The 18,120-nt window shown below is 40.1% G+C and overlaps 1 protein-coding gene across 2 annotated transcripts in view; it reads right to left on the minus strand.

The window, feature by feature from the left end:
* The window catches only part of CPNE4 (copine 4), a 500,036-nt gene that overhangs the window by 25,544 nt on the left and 456,372 nt on the right, over positions 1-18,120 (minus strand). For both annotated transcript variants that reach the window (XM_054482339.2, XM_054482341.2), the window contains 2 exons: positions 14,632-14,691; positions 3,973-4,106 (listed from right to left, as the gene is read on the minus strand). In XM_054482339.2, coding sequence (XP_054338314.1) covers positions 3,973-4,106; positions 14,632-14,691 — 194 coding nt within the window. The remainder of the gene's footprint in view (positions 1-3,972; positions 4,107-14,631; positions 14,692-18,120) is intronic.

Below are 18,120 nucleotides of genomic sequence, written 5' to 3' on the forward strand. Positions count from 1 at the left end.
GTGATACATCTTCAATTTACAATGAAGAAAACCAAGGCCCATAGAATGCAAATCTTATGACAACAGAGGTAGCAGAGCTGGGATTTGAACCTGGGTCTAACTGTCACCAGTTCCCCATGCTCTCTCTATCATCCCTGTTGATTCTGTCCTCATAGAAGGCTTGCCTGGTCTATTGATTCAGAAAAAGGAGAACAAATCCATCCACATTCTAATAACAACAAAGCTGAAGGCCAAATTCTGATCAGCCCAGAAATTATCATCCCCAGGACTCCCTCCTTGACCACCCCTCTTCCCACAAAGGATAGAGTTAGCCCTTCCCTCTTTTATACAGTTCCAATCCCAACACAGGGCAACACTTCCCCGGCCATGCTGGGCTGTAATGTATTTACACGTGTTTCTCCCCAATGAGATTGTGGGCTACTTGAGGAAAAATTGTGCTTCATTAATTTTTCTGTCTTTACAGCTCCCCATGAGGTGTTTGGTGCTTAAACAGATGCTGCATAGGACCTTAGCCATTGCATCTGAGCCATCTCTCATGATTTAACACTGGGTCTCAACCCTGGATACCTAGCAGGATAAAGAATTCTAATTTCCAGGATGCACACCAGACAGTTAAATCAGAGATTCTGGGGTGGGGTGCAGGCATTGTCATATTTTAAGGCTTTTCAAACGGCTTCAATGTACAGCCAAGGCTGAGAACCACTGACTGGTGTAGAGTGGAAAAGGTAGCACGTGATTTGAACTGTCTTCTCATCACTAAGCAACTGCTCTACACTTGAAAATACCTGTCAGATTGGGTTTCAGTTCTAACTTTGTCTTCTAATACCATAACAAGTACATCATGGAGAAACCCTGCCTTGGTTTCTGATATCTGTCTCATTCTGGGGTAGACACTTCTATAAAATGGCAATCCATATTTCCAAGAAATGTACACATTCAGTTTCTGTACTGTCTTGATAGCAGATAGACCATGCTTTTTATTAGAGAACATTTCAGGTTTTCAGAGACCCATATCCCTGCTGGTCCCAAGGAAAAGATGTCACCTTGGCTTTGAGCAGACTAGGGAGACCAGGATACAGGAGCTGGAGAAGTCCTACAACTTGAGCTTGTGTGGGCCTGTGTGTGTGTGCACACATACATGCGTGTGTTTTTTTGTGTGTGTGTACAAGTAGTTGTGCTCGGGTGGGTGGTCAAAGGCAGAGGAAATGAGCAGCACCATCTCTTTCAGAGGCTGAAGGATAGAACAGGCAGGCAGGTTTGAGGACGAGCTGTCTGCGGGAAGCTTTCCTTCAAGGCCATCCTGAAAAGAGTTTTATGCATCTCTCAAGCTGTTCTACCTCATGGATCACCTCATAATGACCTGGTAGCAATGACTGTACAAGGCAAAAAGAAAACTCTTGGCTGCCAGAGGCTGGGAGGAATTTCTAAGGCTCACGGGGATTAGAAACCTCTGTGTCACTGCAGGAGGGGGAACGATGCCTTCTGTCAGTTTTTATTCAAGTGTTTCATTTTGAGCCCCAACCGCACTGACTTTGATGTGAGAATAAATTAATTCCAGAGCCCCGACTTGAAATTTCCTGACTCTGCCTGTCTATTGTCTATCCACCCACACAAAGGAGAAACAGCAGAACCTTGTCAGTTTTCAAGTGAGCAATACACATTCTTCTAGGGAGCTTTTTAAAAGGAGCATTGGAGTTTTTCAATCCTCCTTTTTCTTCCTTAAGTATTTGCCCATTTTAATGTTGAGCTGCTTTCTTTATATGGAAAAAAGAATTGCCCCACCGAGCTGTAGAAACTTGATTTTCTTGGTCAGTTGGGGATGATAATGTCAATCTTACTCTATTAAAATTTTTAAAACAATCATTTATGATGATTCTTCATGTAACTCTTAAGGTTTCATATCTTATTTTGTTATTGAATCTGCATTTTTGAGGGAAAAAAAAATGCTCCCCAGACTTTGTCTGGCTCACAAAGGGACAAAAGCTTTACAAGATATACATGCCACTCCAACTGTAGTCTCTGCATTTTGCATGTGAGGCAACCAGGAAATGGAGACGTTCAGCAGCTTCTTCCAGATCATCCACTAAATCTGCTGCAGAACTATAATAAGGGCTCTGAGGCTTACTATCTTCATTTCTGGAAAATCCATCAGTCTTCTCTTTGTAATTTATTATCAGACTGCTTTCTTCCCCGCAGATTCTGAGTTAACTTTTTAATTAAGCATCTACTGTTTGACATTTGTGTTAAGTGCATTTACCTACTTTATCTTTTGCAAGCATTTCAAGATTGAAAAGTTGAGAATCCTGAAGATACTCTCCCCCTTCTTGTCTCTCAACATGTGCACACATTATTATACTAGATTACTAATGTGTGTATGCATCTGTGTGTGTGATATAAAGACGGAAGAAAATTCTTGTGTTTGTGTCTTGGGGACGTTTGGAGAAGTTTCCAACGTAGTGGATGCAATTGGCCAGTCTTTTCTCTCCCTGGTGGAAATCTTCATATGATATAAACTTCTCTAGGAACCCCGTCCCCCACTGCCTGCATTGGGGTTTGAATAAATCAGTGTTGAAATTCAAGTTATCTTCATAGTCAATACCTCAAGATTAAGTATAAGAGGTGTTTTTCCAAAAAGATAATTTAAAATAACTATTGACTTCTTTCCTGGATGTACAGGAGAGGAAGTATCAGCAAGGGCCTGAGCGTTTAAAGCTCTTTGATTTTACTGGACCTGTTCATTCATTCCCCAACTTGCTTTGTACTACATTTGAGTTACTGGTGACGACCAAGCTGAATCCAGAGACACAGGCAGGCGGGAGACTGACTGCACCTTTCCCATTGCCCTGTCCTATTAGTTTCTCTGTACATTCTAGTCCTTAAAATGTGTCATTTCCTATGGTGTGGAGGATAACAGGTTTTTAGTATGATTATCACCAATTATGACACTAGAAAGAACAGAAATCATGCTATCTTACAAAATTCCTCTGAAACCTAAAGGATGGAGTTGCTTTATTTTCCTGGTTTGAAAGGTCAATTTGTCGCTGCTCATTACTAACTAGCCTTGGTTTACAATCACACCAGGGAGTTAACTGAGATTTACACATATTTATATTTACATTGGTTTCACTTCAAAAAGCTTTCCTTATGCATGCACCTAAATTCCTTTACTTCATTCTAAAACTACTGGAAAGGCAGAATACATTCAGTTTAACGTAATTTATGTAAGATATTCCTTACAGGAAATTTTCTTGGTAGGAAAGGTCAATATTTATCATCAAGTAAGAATAAATAGAACATTGATTTGATCTTAAAATCATGTTTTCTATATACGTACATGCAAACATACACACGCACCTGGCTACATACATGTGCCACACCCTCTGCTGAAGTTACCAATAGCTTTTGAGATCAGTGAAGCATAGTGATTATAGGCTAAGCTGTGGAGTGGGTAGACCTGGGCTCAAGTCCTGCCTCTGGCTACGTGATAGTGCACAAATTACTCAACCTCCTGTACAGTATTCCCTTCTTTTTAAGGAATACATACTATATAAGGGTTAATGTGAGGATCAGATGTAATAATGTCTAATGCTTCTACAACTCTAAAGTATATACAAATCATCTGGGGATCTTGTTAAATGCAGATTCAAATTCAGTAGGTTAAGAATGCTGCTAGTGCATAAGCAATTTTGAGTAGCAAGGCACATGCTAAGACTTCACAAAATGCAAACCAAAATTGCTATCCAATCGTCTTGCCAGCCAATTGAGAGAAGAAGGCTGAGAAAGGATTTTGTTTGGTGACCAGCGTGAGCAAGGTACAAACTTAGTTTTTCTAGTACAGAGGGAATGAAACTTTTGAAGCCACTACATAAGGAGCTACTAGACTTAATTTCCACTTTCTGCCCAGGATCAGCCGAAGACCATCTGAACCCACATGAGAGATGATAAGGCTCCAAATGTCCTGAAGCCTCTTACCTGTCATAGTCTTGGCAAATCTCCCCCACAGCTACCAAAGCTTTCAGATACTCATTGGGTTGGTAAGGGTGGATGTAGTGCAAGGAACAGCTGTTCCTGGGGTCCCCGTTTGAGGCAGTGAAATCTATAGCTACCTAAAAGAGAAAAATATAAGAAAAGGTAAATTTAAAGTATATGCGTCTCCTAGGAATTGTGATCAGCCATGAGAGAGACCTGGCCTCGGGTCAAAAACAGTAGCACATTACATACCCTGCCAATAAAGAAAGAGAATAAACTAATTTGCTTGAAAAACTAGTTATTAATTTGGTTGAGGCCATTTCTGCAGTCTTCAGTCTCCCTTCCCACCACTGCTCTCTCTTCTCCCTGTTTAATAGGAACTTGAGATTGACATAGATCAGAAAGCCCAGATGCTGTTGATCGATCTCACCAGGCAGCAAGAGTAAGGATAGAATATCTGCCCTCCAATTTCACAGTTCACTAAGCAAAGACTTCTACACTCCCTGGGCAGAACAATTCCATCTACGCGGCATAGGTAAGATCCCTTAAAACCAAATTCTGTGTTAAAGATACAGTCTTCATACCAAAGCCATTGTCATGTTTCCATGAGTGGCCAGATGCAGAGGGATGTGTTAGAGTGGTTATAACAAATTTTCTGGAAGGAGCAGCTCTGTGTAAGGCATTCAACATTTTGGTTCTCATTCATGTAAGAACTCCTACCTACAACAAAAGGGATGCCTGAATGTTATCGTATTGTGAGTGGGAAGTGGAGAAGGGAAACCTGTCTTGCCACCAACTAGTCATTTATCCTTCAACTTCTCAAATTTCTTCTGACCCCCAGTATCATAATCACGTAAGTAAACGTTGACTCACTGAACACTTCTTAATAACAAAAGAAAGAACAAAAAATGCTTAAGCCAGAGGGTGTTAAAATGAGAAGAAACATTTCTTCTAATTTCCAACATCACCACCATCTAAATAAAAGTTAACCCAGCAAAAATCTCTTTAAAAATGCCACTTAAGCTTTGAGGGAAGAAGGTTAAAATAAAAAGTCATACGGGAAGAAAGAAATGTTTATGTTGCATAATTCCATTTCCTTCTGGGGTACAGTAGAATACATTCATTGGCTTACTATGGCCGAAAGGCTCTATTTCTTCATATGATCTTGGGAATCATAATGGGAAATGTTATTTGGTAAATTCCATTACAACAAATAACTGGAATGCCCCATTGGATCTATGAAGGTGGAACATTATTTCTGAAAGGATAGAGAACACATGCCATGTGTGTGTTTGTGCTTCTTAAGGTATAAGTTGATGGGGGAAAAATGTTAGTCACATCTGATATTGTACCCTGCAATCAAATCAAAGTGACTAGGAAAGAAAAGCAATAGGCTAACATTAATTCATTTATAGGCTTTTCTCTTTTCTTTCATGAAATTACATGTTCATCTCTGTTATTTTTTTCTTTTTCTTCCTTGCCTCTCCACAGAACTATGTCAAAAATAAACTTAGGTAGGATTCAAACTCTGTTTTCAGAATACCCAGATTTCTTAAAATCAGGGGATGCCTACTGATAAATGCTAGTACTGAGAGTATGTAAAAAAAAAAAAAAAAAAAGGTTATCTGAAGAAAAGTTGCAGTTCTTCCCTGAACCTTAGATTCCCTTACTTTGGATAACAAAGGAAAGAAGAGAGAAATAATCTCTGTGTCAGGCACTGTGCTAACTGTGTGTGACACAGAGGGCATGATATTACTTCATTTATATGCATGATATTATTCCATTTTCATGTGACATAGGGTAAGAGGGCTTGGAGTTGGGTTTAAATCCAAGTCTATATGGTTCCTTTCTACCTTTTTCCATTATGCCATCATACATCCAGGAAAACATGTATGTCGATGACCAAAACACCAAGAGTTCTCATGGGTATAATTATTCCAATAAAAAATGGAGGAGATTTGGCCTGGAGGTAGGGAGACTTGCTAGGAGGCAACCATGGTAATTTGGGGAAGAATTGCCTTGAATAAACTCTTTGTGACCAAAATGGGTGTAAAAGTTAAGAAAAGGAAAACTGAAATGTGTGTGTGTGTGTATGTTTGTACACACAATAGTGAGAGGATTGTTACTGAGGATGACTGGAGGTAATCTAAGGAGACCAATAAAGTCCAGTGTCTTCTGGGACAGGTTTATCCTGAAGGTGAGAGCCAACCCACCGGAAAAAAAAAAAAAAAGGAAGACCATAGGTGAGGCCCTTTTAATCAAGGACTATGATGAAAAGCTGGTGGGAGGGAGGAAACTACATGCATTTTCTGAACAAGGAGGTGAAAAGCACCTCAGGATCTACCAATGAGGCCTCAACAAGATAGAGATCCAAACTCATGCAGATAATTTCAGGAAAATTTCTGAGAGGAGCACTCCAGATATGTTTGAGAGACAATGTTTGAGAAAATCATACCTTTGGGGGCCTCCTGGGTTTACCAAGCTCAACTCACAGACACCATTCTCAGCCTTTTACTTCTAATGGGACATGTTTAAGGGATAATGGCAACTTGCACAGGTGTACATAGTGTTTAAAAGGTAAAAGTAATGCTGGGAAGGCCAGATGTAAAGCCACCCCTTTCTCTTCCCCTGAGGAAAGCATGTTAGTACTCCAGGGAATTCTAGAGAGTGTGAAGATGTTGTTATGGAGATTACCTTGATCCTGCTTTAATTTGTCTAAAAAGTGAATCATTGGCAGGTGTTGATACTTTATTATTAATAACAAGCACCTTGTGGCCTACCTCACTTCTATTCATGATGCCTTTCATCATGGGTCACCACCTCCTTACCTCTGAAGGCATCATGCTTCTGCCTCTTGATACTAAAGTTAACAATCTGTTCCATGTGCTGGTTGCCTGACTGAAACCCCTGAAGTGTTAAGGGTGTTCTGTGATGACAAAAACATGCTGGTGTCTTGATATAAAACTAGACAATGAAATCAGGTTATATAGGCCAGAGGAAAAAAATCCATAAAGAAAAATGGCTGCTCAAGAAACATTCCTAGGCATTGGCAAAATTCTCTGAGCATGCAGGCACCTAGTGGCAGCATCTGAGCCCGAATATATCACCTGGATGAATATGTTATATCTAGATAAGTGTGTGTAATATCTGGACAAGCATACATAGATTGTGGCAACAATGTATTTTAAAATAATGAAAAAAAAATATCAGAGCTGGAGATGGGGTGAGGCAAAAAGAAGTGCCTAGTTTGTACAACCCAAGGAGGCGCTCACTCTCAGCAGACCCTACACTTGCAAAATCCGCAGAGTGAGAGTCTCCTTAATTTTGCACCCCAGGTACATCTCCTGCTTTACCTCCAATACTGACCCTACTATGTCATTTTCATTCCTATCAACTCTTCATTGTCAGGCTTGGAATAATTTTCTTATGCTTAACTAGGGTGGGGCAAAGATGATGGTGAGAAGGAAAGAGTGATTGAAGAAAGTAAGGATAGAAAATGAATAGGATTTTGTGACCAATTGAATGTGGAGTTGGATGCCAGTTAGGGAAAGGGAATGGCCAGGTTTTGGGGGGACAGAAGAGGATAATATATTTTGAAGGTAATGAAACAAGGTACAGGCTAATGCCAGAAGGTTAGTATTGGGCTGCCTGTTCTTGGTGCTACTATATAAACATTTGAACATGCCTGGTGGAAATTTTACTATTTCTTTTCAGGCAGGCCTCTAGGGTTTCCACTTTTCCCATAGCAATGGCCCCTATGTCTATGACAAGGAGAGAGGCCACTTCATCTCAGGAGATTCTCATATAGACCTGGGGGAGGGTATGAACTTAAAAATTGACTGATGAAAAAGGAAATAGGCTTATGATTCTTACCATATAGCCCATTTTATAGTTCTCATGGCTTAATACAAAAATATTTTATCATGTGACTAGACACCAACGGACAGTCTTAAGTATGAGTCAGCTAAAATATTTTCATTTTTATTTTCTGGAAAGTGGTGGTTCCTAAAACCTCCTTTATGAAGCTGGAGATAAAATATTTATCTTCAGGGGGTGGTCTTCCACCAAGAATTCTCTGTGCTCTTTAAAGTTAGCATTAGTAGAAAGAGAGCAGAATGAAAGGTTAGGTTTATTTTAGAAAGCAACAGGGAGGCAGTGAAAGATGGGATTAAGTTGAGAAATAAAGCAAGAAAATGACTGAAAAATGCCAGTGTGTGGAGGTGGCTACTGACGCCTGGTTTTCTGAATACCGGTGAGCTCGCAGAGCCACCACGCTTTCATTTCCTGATAGGAAGCATTTATGGAAACCTGTGGTTCTGGTATGTGCTCCAATCTTCTCTGCAGGCAGCACAAGAACAGGCGCCCAGTGCTTTTTCCTTCTGCCCAGGAAGCCACTGCTCATTATTAAGCAGAGCTGTGCAGCAGCTTTGCAAAGCCTTGTAAAGTAAGAATGCAAAATGCTCCCTCCATGACACCAAGTTCCCAGTGTGTGGAGCTGTTCCTGGGAAAAGGCTGGTTGCAAATGATGAGCATCTTTCTTTGGGCATTTTTAGATTCTTACATGAAACAACCCTGCTCCTCAGATCCCTTCCCTTCATCTGCCAAACAGGTCATTTGTGAACCTTCTCGATGTTTTCTAAGGGAAGCTGCTGTGTAACAACCTCTGGTTAGTTGTACCTGCAGTCTACCTTTGGGACCACATTCTTGGGGAGCTTTCTTTCTTTTCTTTTTAAATAGCTGTGTACAATTTGGACCTATACAATGAATCTTGTAGGTGGACATACTGTTTGGTCTGGACCATTTCTTAAATAATAAGTTACATTTTTATTCTTTTCTATTTTCAGAAAACTTTCTAAGAGCGCAGTTAAATAGGAAAATAGGGAAATTCACCTAAACTTACTTGGTTCATTTTCTGGAAATGGCAAAGCATTTGCCTCTTTAACCCATTGTACCCTGGCTTTGCATAGAAATTCAGTAAGCAGGGCTCACTAAGCAGAAAGCAGATTCGAAGGTCTACACCAGAGTAGATCAGTGTTCAATCTGGGATGTAAAATAAAGATTTAAAAATGTAAACTGGGCCACAGTGTGGACATAGGATGCCCTAAATGTTTTAGGGTTAGAAAAGATTTCCTGAGACTGGGCGCGGTGGCTCACACTTATAATCCCAATGCTTTGGGAGGCCGAGATGAAAGGATAACTTGAGGCCAGGAGTTTGAGACCAGCCTGGGCAACACAGCTGGACCCTGTCTCTACAAAAATTTGTTTTAAAAAGTAGCCAGTGTGGTAGCACATGCTTGTAGTCCCAGCTACTCAGGAGGCTGAGGCAAGAGCATCACTTGAGCTCAGGAGTTTAAGGTTACAGCGAGCTTCCAGTGTGCTACTGCACTGCGCTCTGGGAAACAGAGTGAGAACCTGTTTCAAAAAACAAAACAAAACAAAACAAAAAAACAAAAAGAAGAAAGGAAGAAAGAAAGAAAGAAAAAGATTTCCTGAGAGAACCTTTAATGAGTGATCTAAATTTTTAGGTTTGAAGGCCAGTCTGGGAGAAGTTGCACTCAGCAGCTTATTATATTATATTACTAAAATGTAAACTATAGTCAGAGGTAAGAGAAAGCAATATTATCTTCAATTTTTAAAAATGACACAAAAGAAATGTCCATTTAAAATTAATAAGAAAAAAATATCACTCACCATGCCACTAGGCTGGTAAGTCATATTTTATTTTTCTTTCTTCTCTAGGTATTTTATATATATTGTTGTAATCATAGAGTAACTCTGCTTTACATTTTTATAACACTATGTCATAAATATGACCTCATGTTATTATCTAAACCTTAGAATTATAATTTAAATAGGCTTTATCATAGTCAATACTAAATACTAATATACTAAATATCATAGTATTTAAAGGAATACTGTAATTTACATAGCCATTACCTTATTGTTAGACATTTAGGTTGCTGACAGAGTGCCTGTGTAAAAATCTGTGTTACAATGAACATTTTTGAGCATATGAAAAAGCAATAACTTTCAAAAAAACCTTTTGATTTTTCTACCATTTTTTCTTTTCAAATACCTTACGGCATCTCTCTGTTTTGTGTTATCTATAACTTTGTATTTTGTGTGTGAAATTCTAGTATCTGGTTTTATTTTTAGCTGCTCTACCATGTGCCAAACCCAATCTCTCACCCTGTGGTCTGTTTCAGCTCCACCCACCTCCTCAAAGACTGCAATGCTACAGTTGCTCCAGAGTTCTTATGACTCAAGGATTCATGTGAGGTACAAGGATTGTCTTCAGCGAGTGCCCTTGGCCTCCCAAAACTGCATGCAAAACTGGATGTGTGCACTTCCCAGTAAGAGGCTATACATCATGTATCAAATTCTCAAGTGTTCAGGTGACCAAAAAAGAATAAGAATCATTGACTGTCTAGGGCTCTTTTTAGCATCATTTGTCTCTTTCCTTCCAGTGGGCTGTTGCCTCTGCTTATAGTCTGATTCTAGCTTAAAATCTCTTCTCTTTTAATCTTTCAATTGCCATCCTCCTTTACCTCTTGCCTTCCCTTCACTGTTAACTTTCTTGAATGAATACTTATAGCTGCTGTGTTCACTTCCTTACCTTCTGTTTACACTCTAACTCCTGGGTCTCACCTATCTCATTATGCTGAAGTTGCTCTTTTGAAGATGATATACGCCTACTCATCATGTTGTTCTTCACCCTCTGACTTCTCTTTAGCATGCAAGATTGTTGCCCTTGATCTTAACCTTAGCTTTTTCCTCCTGGGCATCTGAGTTACTGCCTCCCCTTGGGCCTTCTTCTCCTCTGGCATTTCTTCTCTTAACTGTTTGCCCCTCTTTCCTCTGCTGCCAGATAGAGGTCCTCTACAATTTCTTGTCATCAGGCCCCTTTTCCTTCTATATTCTTCTCTTGGGACATCTCATCCAGAGCCACATACATGTAGCTCCTGACTCTCCCCTGAAACCTAGGTCCATATTTATAAGTACCATCTCCACTGGGATACCTGAAAGTACCTCCAACGTGTCCAAAGCCAAATTCATCATCTTGCCTGCAGCTGTTGTTGCCTCGCATATTTCCCTGACCAGGTCCACCATGCTGTCAGTCAGGCACAAAAGCTTTTATTGCTTTCAGTCTTCTCATTGTATTCTAGGCAGAGGCTTAGTGCTTCTCTTTCCACAGTACCTCTCCTGCTGCTGCCACTCTTGTTTAGCTTCTTTTTACCTGGCACCAGGCCTGTGGCAGTGGGCTTCCATCTCTGCTTGCTTCATCTCTCATTCCCCCCGTCACCACCATCAAACACTCCCAGGTTTACTTGTCGAAAGCATGTGCCTGTTGCTTCAAGGCCCTCCTCAATATCCTTTTGAACATGCATTATCCACCAAATTACCTCAAAATTCAAAGCCCTTCAAGTTCTGACCCCAAACTGCTTCCCCAATACTCCCCTAAATACATCCTGTTTATTCATTTTCCTAATTAAGGTTTTAGTATTTATAATTAGAATATAGTGGTGCATAAATACTTAAGTTTATGGGGGATGCTTTTTAAAGCAAAACCCCAATATCATATTTATTTATCCAATTTGTTCTTTTTTCTAAATCTTATCTCCTTTTGAAGGTTTAGGGTTCAATTATTACAATTCAGCAAAAGTATTTTGAGCAGCTTAGCAGCTGAGGAGAAAGATGCCCCCATCTTTAACACTCTTAAGATTGAACCAGAAGCACCAGCATCTATGGAAGATACAAAGACTTTCTCCTAGCTCCTGCTTATATTTTGTATTGGTCAGAGCCACTACAGGAAACAAAAAGTCCACCCAAAAGGTGATTGAGGAAGTTTAATAAAGGGACAATTCACAAACATGTGGAAAAGGTTAATGGAAACTGACCAGAAAGAGTGGGAGGGAGCAGTTACTATAGTTCAGTAAGAGGAGTATCTTCAGAACAGGGCACCTGACAGGAACTGTGACCTTCTGTCAGGAAGAAGGTCGCTGCCAAACCACAGCCTGGCAGGCAGGAGGCTAGAGAAATAAATATTTCAAGTTCTCTCGCCTCCTATTCTTTGATCTCTGATGGTTGCCTCTCATTGGTCAAACCCAACCAAAAGCTAAGAGCTGGAGAGCTTGGGTGGTGCGTCCAAGGAGGCTTGCTTCCTGGGGCACAGAAGGGAGAGTGGAGAAGGATGGAAAGTGGCTCTAGGGGAGGAAATGGAGAACATCCAGAACTTTATGTCACCTCTGGTGCTTGAAGGCCTTTCTCCAGGGAGACAAAAAGTTTGTGTTGGCTAAAGCTCCCTGGTTGCTCAGGAGCCAAGGGTCACATAATGTGCCAATGGGGGTTTTGCCTCTGAAAGCCTCTGAGGTATAATTACTGCAAGGAAACATCCCTTTTCTCTCTCTCCTCTGCCCATCTCCATGCCAGGAAACCTTCCTCTCTTCACTTCTCATCTCTCTGCCACTTCCTTTTCATGTTGCCAGATGGTTTCAGTAAAATAACCAGGCAGATAATAAACACTTACAGACCAAATTAAATAAGACAACGATACTTTTTCTTAACGATTTGCATTACAGCTTATAATTTAAATTAAGTTGCACCCCTTGAGCAATAAAACATTTATAATGAGAAAGCTGACTTAATTTTGGAAGAAAATGACATAGAAGTGACTGGTATGTTTCCTTTAGCAGAACACTGGGAATAGAATACCTAGCAATTCTCTTCTGAGTCCCCAACCTGAAACCCTGCAGGAGGAAGGGCTTGTGGAGGAACTATTGTTGGCTGCCCCCTTCTCCTCGGCATTCATCTGTACATTCTTCTCTTCTCATTCCTTGCTCCAGACTGCTCTCCTCACTCACACCTCCCACAGGTCTATCAGTTGACACTGGAGGGCATGGGGAGCTGCAACTGGTGTGTTGTTGGTGACAAACACTGAAGTGATACTCTCAGTGGGGGAAGGTCAGCAGACTGAGAAAGAAGGGGAGAACAAGGCAGGGCACTGGGATATCTGAAAGTCAGGATGTGGAGCTAGGAACCCTTTAGGTTGGGATTCAGTGCCTAATTTTTGTTGGGGCTGATTCTTTGCAGCACAACTTGAAGGGCAGAGCAAGACCCTGAAGGTTGAATACAGAGTTGTTCAAGAGCATGGGATCTACAAAATCTAAACCAGACTGAAATCAATAGAGCTTTCCCTTGAAAAGCTATAAATAGTTTCCTGAAATCCCGTTTTTGCCTAAGATCTTGGGAAACTATTTCCAGTAGCTCTCCTTTATGATATTGCTTGCTTCTATACTTCCATTTGGGTATGCTCAGAGCAGCAATGAGCCTGCAGGATAGCTAGAGTTAGACGTGTATCCTCAGTAAACATGCTTGCTACCTTCTGTATGTGACAGTGTGAATGTAGGAAGGCTTGCTGGCTGTGCATTAGAGAATCTTAGACTTTAAAGAGGTGACCAAACTCTAAAATTTGCTCCTGTAAGTGTTCAGAAATAAATGCACAATACCCCAAGTTTAGGAAGGACATAGGTAGACCTCCCTGAGATTAGGGCAGAGGATACTTCCCTAGCTAAAGGGAAGCTGGTTTAGTAAATGACCATTTATCTCATCCCTTTGAGACTCCTTTTAGTCCTTTGAGCACCATCATCCCTGGTTCCAGGAATATATTGGTCCTGTCTATACTCTTGGGCCCAAAGCTTGACTAAAAATTTAAACCCATTTTCTTTCCTTTTTTCAAATGACTGAGCCAGTCAGGGAGCTGAACAGGGCTGAGCTTCATTAGTACATTTCTGTAAGATGAGATATAAATGCTGTACAAGTTGCATCTCTCTTGTTTATGTCCACATTGCTTTCCAAAGGGTTCTAGCACATCTGTCTTTTGCCATCTGGGGATTCTTTTTCTGGAAGTCACATCTGACCAAACCTAGGAGGATTTTGAATATTAAGTCAGTGAAAGTCAGTTGTTCCAGTGCAGATGGACTCACAACCTTGACCTACCTAGGCACTTTAAAAAGACTTAGCCTACGTGTCAAATATACATCAGGGGTATGTAAATCCCAAGGGCACACAGATTCGAATTACATACAGGGGATGATCCTCAATCCACTCACTGAGTCTAGACACCCACTCTACTTCTCAACCTTGACCTCGGCCTGGTTCTCCGATCTTTGGAATTCATCTTTTCATTGCCTAATGAACTGTTTGTATGGCTTACTCTTGGTCCCGACTACTGGGTATGACACTGGTGCTGTGGTCTAGTCACATGAACACAACCATGGCATCTGCCTTAGCTCAGTGGAACTTACTTGCATGGCTTACTTCCTTTCAATTTTTCTCACCAGGTGATGGAATCTGACAGGCTACACTGCTTCATGCCTCACATAGTTACTGAAGAAATGGGAAGCGTTAGGAGGATTCCCTAGACCACCTGAGGTTGAGTGGCATAAATTTCCTGATATGATGCTGAAAACTATACTTATTAAAGAAAACAGAAGTGTGAACACATTTCAAAAACATGATACCATATGCTTCAACAATGAGACTTGAACAAAGCTGCCTGAAGGTTTTAATAAGCTTTTGTATCCTTATCCCCCAAACCCAGTGCCACTCCTCATCTCTTGATTCCTGAATAAGAATCAAGGAATCAACATGAAAACAACTTACTGTAAACTGGATTTGGCAGCCACCCATGATGTAGTCCAAGAAAGAGTGCATCTTGTGAATCTGCATAGGAGGGGAGAGGAAACTGGGTTAATAACAGCACAGTCTATTTCCTGATATATTGGAGGCCTAAAAGTTGGTGACTGATAAGCTGCTAAACCAGAGGAAAGGGCAGACAGACATCATTGAAAAAAGATGGGTCAGTTAAGTTTGTTCTGTTAAAGGAGAGAAGGAAAGCAATATCAATACAGATGGGCCTATGAGTGCTGCCAATATCCATCCATTGCTCCCCTCTATTATGGTTTATGCAAATTTTAATCAGCTTATGCCTCTGAGGTGAGACTAAAACTATATTTTCAAGTGTCACTACTGTTTTGAAATCAATGATGTCTCACACTTGACTTCAGTCTTGCCTCCCTGTGTCTAAGTCCCAGTCCTGGTGACATTCTTAATATGCAGGTAATTTAGATAGGCAGTTTTAAAATACCATTAGCTGAGAAGGTAATTTACTGACAATTTCCAGTTAGTTAAATGCTTCCCCTGCCATAAACAACAATGACTAACATTTATTGGGCATTACTGAATGACAGGTACTTAACATCTTTTACCTCATTTAATTCTCAGAACAACCCTATGAAGGTGGTACAATTATTATTATTGTACCCTGTTTATAGATGAGGAAATTTAGGTCAAGATCACAATGCTAATAAACGGTAGAGTTGAGACTCAAATGATGCAAGTCTGGGTTACATACTCTATCCTTTTGACCTCTATGCTGGAAGTCAGTATGGTTGTTGCGTTATGCCAACTGCCATCATCTGTGTTCTCAAGTACCTTAGGGATTTCTGGTCTTAATTTACAATTCTTTGTGATTTTGCTGCTTGGCTTGGCTCTTGGTGATATTCATGTGTTCGTTTATTCAACAATTATTTATTGAACACTCACTATGCACTAGATTCTAGGACTACAGTGATTAGAGAAACACATACGGTACTTGCAGTCATGGAACTTACAGTCTGGATCCTTCTACCTGGACAGCCAGTAACTGTAATTTTTGACTGTCACTTCTCAGATTCCATCTAATGCTCAGGAAGCTTCTTAGAGACTGACCCAAAAAATCAGTGTTGGTCTGTCTAGATACCACCTCCAGGTGGCACACATCTATTGGCATACTTTTCTTAGAATTGATGTTCACTTGGCCTCTAAATAGTGCTTACTTTTGGTGTCCTGATGGTAATGCTTTGCCTGATAGTTGGGACACTGTGCTACTGTGTCTGCATATCAAAGAAATAAGAACTTGAAAGTGAGCAAAATAACAGTGCTTCTGAGCACTGAACTCTAAGAGCAACTCATGTAAGAAAAAAAAAATTTTGTGTGTACACAGTCACCTTAAGGAGAAAGATAACCATTGAATCTAGATCTTTTCTCCTGCTTCTTTGGGCACAGGGATAGTCACATAACTGTTTAGAATGTACCCAGGATTTGATTTGTACAGTTATGATAAGATGCCTGACATGGAGACACATGCCTGTATCTGTAAGAAGAGTTTATTGCTCACAGTTCTTCAAAGGATAGGAGGCATGTTATGCCACACAGGAAGGTCACATGGGGAAGCACCAGGATAGGTCAGGAAGCAAAAGCAATGAGGGGAAGTATGGGCAAGTCATTTATTGTGTGTGTTTTTTTTTTCATAGGAAGGAGTGGGCAAGGCAGGGTAAGCAGTTAAGCAGGCCTAGGACTGGATAGTTTGAATGATTTCAGCAGGTTTTGAAATCTGTCAAAACCATATGAGTGGTTTCTAGTTATCTGAGACCTGACCCTAGGGTCACATAAGGTGGGAGAACATTGGATTGGTGTGTGAGAGTTTGGTAAGGGAGGTGATTGGGGGTTTGAACTAAAAAATGATTGGTTTGCATATCAAAGGCATGCTAAAAGGCAGGTTGTTTGCTGTCTGTAGGAATTAGCTAACACTGGGAGAGTAGTCCCTCTTAGGTTCATAAGGCCCAAAGTTGTCAAAGCATCAAAAAGTATTTTTTTTTTTTATCATGGTAAGTTCTCTATGCAGGTGTGCCATTTATTATATTTTATACCATATTTTTACTGTGCCTTTTTATGTTTAATCTTTTTTTTAAAAAAAAGATTAATACAATGACCCCAGATGGCCAGTCATAAAACATTATCCCCTAGTCCCAGCGACTGGTGTAAAGGGTAGGGATATGACCCAAAGCAGACCAATTACTCTTTTCCTTCACTATCTTGTTATGTAAGGATATGATCCTGTATATATACATATTAGGTTCCTTCTAATATATTAGGAAACATATATCTATGTATGTATACACACACATAAACACACACATACACACACATATACATATATACAATCATGTGTCATTTAATGATGGAAATACATTCTGAGAAATACACTGTAGGTGATTTTATCATTGCGTGAACATCATAGAGTATACTTACACAAACCTAGATGGTATATCCCACTATACACCTAGGCTATGTGGTATAGCCTATTGTTCCTAGGCCACAAGCCTGCACATCATGTTGTTGTACTGAATATTGTAAGCAACTGTAACCCATCTGTAAGTCTTTGTGTATCTAAACATATCTAAACATAAAAAGGCACAGTAAAAATATGGTATAAAATATAATAAATGGCACACCTGCATAGAGAACTTACCATGAATGGAGCCTGCAGGACTAGAAGTTGCTCTGAGTGAGTTAATGAGTGAGAGGTGAGTGAACGTGAAGGCCTAGACTATTACTATACACTACTATAGACCTTACAAACACTTAAGCTACACTAAATTTATTTAAAAAATAAAGTAATTACATTACAATGGCTACGAGTCACTAGGTGATAGGAATCTTTCACCTCCATTATAATCTTATGGGAGTACTGTCATATCGGTGGTCCATCATTGACAAAATGTTATTACGCAGAGCATGACTGTATATATACATATATACATGTATGTACAGCTGCTCCTGGACTTACAGTGTGGTTACATGCTAAGCCCTTCATAAGGTCAAAAAATTATAAGTTGAGTCATCGTAAATTGGAGACCATCTGTGTGTGTGTATACACACATACACACACATATATGTATAGGTGTATCTTCTTTTATTGTACCTCACTTTATTGAGCTTTATATTTTTTACAGATCGAAGGTTTCTGACAACATTGCATTGAGCAATACTATTGGTGCCATTTTCCCAACAGTATGTGCTCGCATTGTGTCTGTGTCACATTTTGGTAATTGTTGTAATATTTCCAACTTTTTCATTGTTATTATATCTATTATGGTGATCTGTGATCCGTTATCTTTGATGTTACTATTGTAATTATTTTGGGGTGCTATGAACCAAGCCCACATAAGATGGTGAACTTAATTGATAAGTGTTGTGTGTGTTCTCACTGCTCCACCAACTGGCCATTCCTTCATGTCTCTCCCTCTCCTTGGGTCTCCCTATCTCCTG

This window comes from Pongo pygmaeus, chromosome 2 (assembly GCF_028885625.2).
Source record: "Pongo pygmaeus isolate AG05252 chromosome 2, NHGRI_mPonPyg2-v2.0_pri, whole genome shotgun sequence".
NCBI lineage: Eukaryota > Metazoa > Chordata > Mammalia > Primates > Hominidae > Pongo > Pongo pygmaeus.